Source organism: Quercus suber, unplaced genomic scaffold, assembly GCF_002906115.3.
Source record: "Quercus suber isolate HL8 unplaced genomic scaffold, Cork oak 2.0 scaffold_718, whole genome shotgun sequence".
NCBI classification, from domain to species: domain Eukaryota; kingdom Viridiplantae; phylum Streptophyta; class Magnoliopsida; order Fagales; family Fagaceae; genus Quercus; species Quercus suber.
The window spans coordinates 28,276-36,678 of NW_027070159.1; the positions used below are offsets into that span (position 1 = coordinate 28,276).

The 8,403-nt window shown below is 34.7% G+C and overlaps 1 protein-coding gene across 1 annotated transcript; it reads left to right on the forward strand.

Moving 5' to 3' along the window:
* Positions 1 to 3,970: 3,970 nt before the first annotated feature.
* Positions 3,971 to 6,700, forward strand: LOC111989355 (transcription factor MTB1). Its single transcript, XM_024021147.2, has one exon. The coding sequence runs from the start codon at positions 4,555 to 4,557 to the stop codon at positions 6,388 to 6,390; it is 1,836 nt and encodes a 611-aa protein (XP_023876915.1). The 5' UTR covers positions 3,971 to 4,554; the 3' UTR covers positions 6,391 to 6,700.
* The last annotated feature ends 1,703 nt before the right edge of the window (positions 6,701 to 8,403 follow it).

The window sequence follows — 8,403 nt, forward strand, 5'->3', positions numbered from 1 at the left end:
CAAATAAAATTAAAGTGTTTAAGTGGAGAGCTTGTAATGACATCTTGCCAACAAAGTTGAATCTATCAAAGAGAAGAATCATTGATGATGTGATGTGCCCAATTTGTTTGAGATTTCCAGAATCAATTGTCCATATTTTCTAGGAATGTGATGTGGCTAGAGATGTGTGGGTGGGAAGCTTGAAAATTCTGCAGAAAAGAGGCTCAAGCATGGCTAATATGGTTCAATTAATGGAGTATTTGCTAGATTGGGTTGATTCTCAAGATATGGAGGTAGTGCTCATCCAAGTATGGTTGATTTGGAATCAAAGAAATAGGGTGGTGCATGGAGGTAAGTTTCATGATCCGAGGTGGTTGAACAATTAGGCAAGGGAGTTTCTTAAGGACTTTCAGACTACATCAGACCTAATGGGACCTGAGCGCGTAAGGCAGCCTACTCAGGATACCTGGCAACCCCCTCCACCTTCGGTCTTTAAAATTAATTTCGATGCAGCTTTGTTTTCAACCCTCAACAGCTCTGGATTTGGAGCAGTCATCTCAAATAAAAAATGTGAGGTTATGGCAGCTAAGGGACCTAAGGTATTTTGCAGTGAGGAGGTTGAGTTACTTGAATGTAGAAAAGCTATTGAGTTTGTCGTGGATGTTGGATTCTCTCATGAANTTTCTAGGAATGTGATGTGGCTAGAGATATGTGGGTGGGAAGCTTGAAAATTCTGCAGAAAAGAGGCCAAGCATGGCTAATATGGTTCAATTAATGGAGTATTTGCTAGATTGGGTTGATTCTCAAGATATGGAGGTAGTGCTCATCCAAGTATGGTTGATTTGGAATCAAAGAAATAGGGTGGTGCATGGAGGTAAGTTTCATGATCCGAGGTGGTTGAACAATTAGGCAAGGGAGTTTCTTAAGGACTTTCAGACTACATCAGACCTAATGGGACCTGAGCGCGTAAGGCAGCCTACTCAGGATACCTGGCAACCCCCTCCACCTTCGGTCTTTAAAATTAATTTCGATGCAGCTTTGTTTTCAACCCTCAACAGCTCTGGATTTGGAGCAGTCATCTCAAATAAAAAATGTGAGGTTATGGCAGCTAAGGGACCTAAGGTATTTTGCAGTGAGGAGGTTGAGTTACTTGAATGTAGAAAAGCTATTGAGTTTGTCGTGGATGTTGGATTCTCTGAATTAGTCATTGAAGGAGATAATAGCTCTACTATGAAAGCTATTTCATATCTGCAGGATGATCATTCTATGCTTGGGAATGTTATTGTGGATATTCATCACTTGATTAGAAATTTGCAATGGGTAAGGATTGAATGTGCTAGGAGAGGGGAGAATAGGGTTGCTCATGTGTTAGCTCAATTTGCAAGGAATATTAGTCATGATATGTATTGGATGGAAGATGTTCCTCCAATAGCTAGGGAAGCTTTGTACCAAGATGCTAATTTTTCTGATTAATTGAATGGAATGCTTCTATTTCAAATATATATATATATATATATATATATCTTTTATCTAATATTGGAGCAAGTTCAATATAGTTTGAGGTGTAAAGCGATTTTTTTAATTTGTGTCTTTTTTATATTTAAATTTCAATTAATCAATAACATTTATTTGATGTTCTATATTATAATTTTTTTAATTTAAAATTCATTATTTTTATTTTAAATATAATTAATTCACTTATATAAATTTTTTTTTTTGGAAAATGCTAAAGTTAATACCAATTTTACTAATAAAAAGTTTACAACTGATGTAACAATAATTGTAATTGGTGGCACTTCAACAAGATAATAAACTAGTTGAGTTCAATCTATAATTAGTGTAACTTTAAGCAGTATTACATCATTCAATATTTTTTAGTTGAATAAAAATTTTAACAAATCCACTATTGGATTACATTGTATTTGTATATTATTCATGCTTGCAAAATTTCAAGGTGATCAGAGATCAATAATTTTGCCATCAATCAATTGTTTAAATTCAAGTTTTTGTAGTTTAAAATAATGCATAAAAGATAAGATTATGGATTAAATAGTAAATAAGATCTGATTGTTATGAAAATTGGCATGCATGTTAAGAACATATAAACCATGTAATCCAACGGTGAGATTTTCAAAATAAAAATTTAATAGCAAGTTATTAGGTGATGTTGAGTTAAAGTTATATCTGATGTAACTTTAAGCAATGTTGGGTGTAACTTTAAGCAATGTTACACCACTCAATATTTTTAATTGGATGCGAATTTTGACAAATCTATTGTTGGATTACATTATCTTTGTATATTTTCCATGTTTGCAAAATGTCGAGGTGATCAAAGATTAATTACCATGTCATCAATCAATTGTTTAAATTCAAGTTTTTGTAGTATAAAATAATGTATAAAATATGAATTTATTAATTGAATAGTAAATAACATTCAATTGATATGAAGATTGGCATGAATGTAAAAACATATAAATCATAAAATTCAACAGTGAGATTTTCAGAATATGAATTCTGTAACAAGTTATTAAATGATGTAATATTACTTAAAATTACACTAAATGTAACTTGAACCTAACTATATATTTAATGCAACATTGATGAGAGAGAGAGAGAGAGAGAGAGAGAGGTATTTTCATTGACATATTTAATGTATTTTATTTTTGTGTTAAAGTAGAATTACACCTTAGGAAAAAGTAATTCTTTAAAAAAGTGTACATTTTCTTTCGGAATGAGGAAAAGCTCATTCAAACAAGCCTTTTATTCAATTTTATTTTAATCTTTCTTTCATATAATTAAAGCATTCCATACGAAGGCAAAAGTCTCGTGGTTTAGTACTGACTAATTCTTCCTATAAAGGATTCTAAAAAATTATTCGTATAAGGAAAAAAAAAAAAAAAAAAAACCTTGGGGTGAAATCTCACTTCCACACTTTATATAAAAAAACCAAGAGAGAGGAAGAAAATCATAAGATAAGAACGTCATTATTATTGTGTGAATTAGAGTCAGTATCACGGGTTGTACATGTGTATAAGTTATTGCGTTTCTTTCTTTTAAGAGGAAAAAAGAAGAAAAGAAAGTTATTGCGTGCCAACATGTGGCATGAGAATCACGAAAATTTGTGAAAGGAGACAGCATTGATCTCTGTCCTCCGAGAAAATCTAAGAACTATTCATGTTCTACAATAAAAAGAAAGTTAGGAAACGTTGTCATTAATAAATAATTCTAGTGGACTAGTGGAGTACTGCTATATATGTATATGTATTTCAAAAACTTATACTAATTTGATGTGTTACCGATCATAAAGTGATAATTTAAGTATAAATATTTATTTATGAAGTGATTAGAGCCTACTACTCACATTTATTATCACATCAATTTGTAAGCATTGTGTAGTAAAAACTTACAATTTTTTTTTAACATTTTTCATTCTAGACTCTTAGAGACATGTTAATCACATATTTAATTTCATAATTTGTTGATTTATGCAATTATGAGTGTTCAATAAAAAGTGATAGATCGCACAAGTTTATAATAGATAGAAAATATCAATTATTTACAGTTGTACAAGTCAATAAATTATGAAATTGAATATTAAAACAGGGTTGATCATTAATTAAAATCACCGAAAAGAGAAATTAATAAATTATTACATTTCGTTTGGTAGCCTAAAAAAAAAAAAAGCAATAATTTTCCCTCCGCAAAATAAACAGTTACAAAATTGTAGAAAGTGGGTCGATAGATGATAACGTGTGAATAGTAGAGATTAGGATAGAATAGTGGTGTGTTTCAGGTGTTTCCTAGTTCCTACTGTGTTGCTCAGCTCCCAACAAACAAACAAACAAACGAACGAAAAGAAAACCAACACAAATCTCTTGCCGACTACGTCTCAACCTCCAACCAAATAATCCTGGTTAATTTCTGACCTTGACTCTAACCATGGTTAAGAGTTACTAACATTTATAAAAATAATAAATATATAAAAAAAATAAAAAATAAAAAATAGAAAGAAATGAAAAACCTCATTTGTATCTCTCTCTCACACACTCTTGAGTCTGACCTTCACTTTGCTAGAAAGAAGAGAGAAAGAGAAGGCTTTTGCTTTCGCTATTGTTTCTGAACTGTTTATACCTTGTTTCCTTGTTTGTTTTCCGAGAAAATTAATTTATTTCACCAATAGAACATCTTTCAGTTTTCTGGGAATGTTTGTTTGTACTGTTACCTGAGATTATTTGTCGCCCTGCTGTCTTATCCAACGGTCGCATCATCATCGTCAGAATCCCATTTTGGTAGCCAAAGCCGGTGTGTATTATCTTTCAAGTCCTTTATATTTTGGTTTGGTTTGTTTTTTTTCTGGGTTTGCTTTTATATTACTTAGATATAGAGGTTGTGAGATCTGAATTTGTAGTTATGGCTTAAGAAAACTATGTGGGTTTTGGTCGGGATTTGAGGGCTGGTGCTAAAGAAACATGGGTTTTTAACAGCGCCAAGGGGGGGTTTTTGGGACTGAGATTTGATCTGGGTATTGAAAATATTAAGAATTTTTTAAAGAGTTATTATTGGTGGGTTTTAGAGATGAAGATTGAGGTGGGTTTGGGTGGTGGGGTGTGGAATGATGAGGATAAGACCATGGTTGCAGCGGTTCTGGGTACTCGGGCTTATGATTACTTGATATCAAGCTCGGTTTCAAATGAGAATTTGTTAATGGCTGTGGGGAGTGATGAGAATTTGCAAAACAAGCTTTCGGATCTCGTGGACCGCCCCAGCGCCTTGAATTTCAGCTGGAATTATGCAATCTTTTGGCAACTTTCAAGGTCTAAGTCCGGGGATTGGGTTTTGGGTTGGGGGGATGGATCTTGTAGGGAGCCTAGGGAGGGTGAGGAGTCCCAAGCTATGCAAATTCTCAATCATCGGCTTGAGGATGAAGCTCTGCAGAAGATGAGGAAAAGGGTGCTTCAAAAGCTGCACACATTGTTTGGGGGATCAGATGAGGATAATTATGCCTTAGGATTGGACAGGGTTACTGATACAGAGATGTTCTTTCTTGCATCCATGTATTTCTCCTTCCCTCGCGGGGAGGGTGGTCCTGGCAAGTGTTTCGCATCCGGGAAACATGTTTGGCTCTCTGACATACTGAAATCACAGTCTGATTATTGTGTCCGGTCCTTCCTTGCTAAATCTGCTGGTATTCAGACCATTGTTTTAGTCCCAACTGACGTGGGTGTCTTTGAATTGGGTTCAGTGAGATCTGTGGGTGAAAGTTTGGACTTGTTGCAGTCAATAAGATCTTCATTCTCAACACATCCATCTCCTGGAAGGATTAACTCAGTGCCAGTGTTGTCAGTGATTAACGAGAAGAAAGATGAAAATACCCCTTTTACAAATTTGGGGATGGTGGATAGAGTGGAAGGGATTCCAAAGATTTTTGGGCAGGAATTGAACTTGGGTAACTTGGGCCGTCCCCATTACAGAGAGAAACTTGCTATTAGAAAGACGGAAGAGAGGCCATGGGAAGCCTACCCTAATGGGAGTAAGATTGCATACCCTAGCCCACGAAATGGTATCCATGGTTCAAGTTGGGGACATATTCATGGTGTGAAACAGGGAGGTCCAGCAGAAATTTATGGTCCGCATGCCACCAATAACTTACAGGAGCTTGTTAATGGAGTTAGAGAAGAATTTCGGCTAAACAACTACCAGCCACAAAAGCAGGTGCAAATGCAAATTGATTTTTCAGGGGCCACCTCGAGGCCTTCTGTGATTTCCCGGCCAATTAGTGCTGAATCTGAGCATTCAGATGTTGAAGCTTCTTGCAAGGAAGAACGGGCAACTGCAGCCGATGAAAGGAGGCCCAGGAAACGAGGTAGAAAGCCTGCAAATGGAAGAGAAGAACCGCTCAATCATGTAGAGGCAGAAAGGCAGCGGCGGGAGAAGCTGAATCAGCGGTTCTATGCATTACGAGCTGTTGTACCCAATATCTCCAAGATGGACAAAGCCTCCTTGTTGGGAGATGCCATTTCTTACATCAATGAACTGCAGGCAAAGCTTAAGATCATGGAAACGGAGAGGGAGAACCTTGGGAGCTCTTCAAGAGATGCATCAGCTTTGGAGGGTAACCCAAACACTGAAAATTTGTATCGAGTTCCTGATGTTGATATTCATGCTGCCCGTGATGAGGTTATTGTTAAGGTGAGCTGTCCTTTGGATTCACACCCTGCATCAAGGGTCATCCAAGCATTCAAAGAGGCACAAGTTACTGTTGTTGAGTCCAAACTCTCTGCAGCAAATGACACTGTGTTACATACATTTGTAATCAAGTCTCAAGGATCTGACCAACTGACAAAGGAAAAGTTGATTGCAGCATTTTCCCGGGAATCCAACTCCTTACAGGCATTGTCATCGGTTGGTTAGTATGAGAATCAGATTTAACATAGTCCATAGGCGTAATACATAGTGGAGAACCCGATTGAGAAATTCTTCACAGTTTTTGATATACAACAGTGGATCTTATAAGGAAATGCAGTGCCAGCTAAAGTAGAATAATAACTACCTATTGACCAAGTAGGGCAGCAAATTTTCTGTGATTGTTTATAGTTTATACATATTCTGTCATATGGGAAGTATTCTTCTTGCAAGGTGAATTACTGAATTAAATTTGTAAGTTAAACCGACTCTATTATTGTTGGTTATAAAAGCAGATAAATTTGTTATGTTTTTTTAATTCTAGCATCTCTAGTATATTGTAATTTTCTAAGTTCAGTGCAAAATCAGCATGGTTGCTTGTAAAATCGCTGCTGATTGAGTCCTCTGCTCTGAGGGATTAATGGAATTTTTGTGTTTAGGCTCTCCCCTTTCCTTGCATCATTTTTCCTTTGCAAGCTGGGTCATGGTCAACGCTTTTTGGTAGCATGTGTCTGAGTTCTGTTTTGGTAGCTTTGTGCAGCATACAGAAATAGCTGAGTCTAATTTCTTTAACTGTATACGTTTTGACGTGTGTTGTGCTTTGATATGTCAATAGTTATAACCAGGTTTGCAGGGGCAGTTGAGTCTGAAGCACGCCCGTTGACCACTACGGCTGTACTCCTCTAACAATAAAATAAGATAAATAAGATAATTAGAAAGTGCAATAATATAAAATAGGGTAAAATATCATTTTCGTCCCTAAATTATCACAAAAGTTCTTTTTTCATCTCTAAATTTTTAAAAGTTTTATTTTCGTCCCTAAACTATCACAAAAGTTTGTTTTTCGTTCTTAAACTTTCAAAAGTTCTATTTTCGTCCCTAAACTTTCAAAAGTTCTGTCGGAGTGCTGACGTCGCTTGACAAAGTGCTGATGTGGGAGGGACGAAAATCAATACGTTTGGAAAAGTTTAGGGACGAAAATAGAACTTTTGAAAGTTTAGGGACGAAAAACGGACTTTTATAATAGTTTAGGGACGAAAATAGAACTTTTAAAAGTTTAGGGACGAAAAACGAACTTTTGTGATAATTTAGGGACGAAAATGATATTTTACCCTATAAAATATGATGTAAACAAATGAAATTGGCAACACACAGAAACTTTATGGATGATGCAAGGCTTAAAGCATCTAGCAATGTTAAGGTGATATAGCAATGTTGGAATTATTTGTACAAGTTCCAACAAGTGCAATAACACTTAAAAGTAGCCCATTTACGAGGAAATGAAATATTTTGAAACTAATTAATATTGATTTACCGGGTTGCCTCAATTCTCTCTCTCTCTCTCTCATTCATGTATAGTTGGATTCAAGTTACACTTAAGTGTAATTTATGTAATATTTCACAACTTAATAATATTTTATTGGATTAATATTTAGAAAATCTCATTGCTAGATTAGATGTTCTCTATGTTTTTAACATGCATGCTAAATTCCGTGCCAACCAAATGCTTACTATTTAATCTATAAATTCATATTTTATGCATAGTTTTAGAATTTTTTTTAAAAAAATTAAAATTTAAACATTTGATGGATGACATAGTTATTGATTTTTTTATCATTTTGAAATTTTAAAGGCATAGAGAATATAAAAAGAAAATGTAATTAAAAACGATGAATTTGAATTCACATCCAATAAAAGAAATTGAGTAGTGTAATAGTGATTAAAATTATATAAGGTGTAACTTAAACCCAACTCTCTCTCTCTCTCACGCATACACACATATTCATGTATTTATTAATTTATATGTTTATGAACATAGAATTTAAAATTCACAAATATTTTATTAGCCAACTAATTAGCTAAGTACATTAACCCAATGTATTTAGCTTAAATAACATGTTTTAAACATATTTTTTAGAATTTAATTAATTTTCTTGTACTAACTAAACATCAATGCCGGTTTAAGGGATGTCGATGTTATCAAAGTAGTTAACATCATATAGGGATGATTATCCCACACTG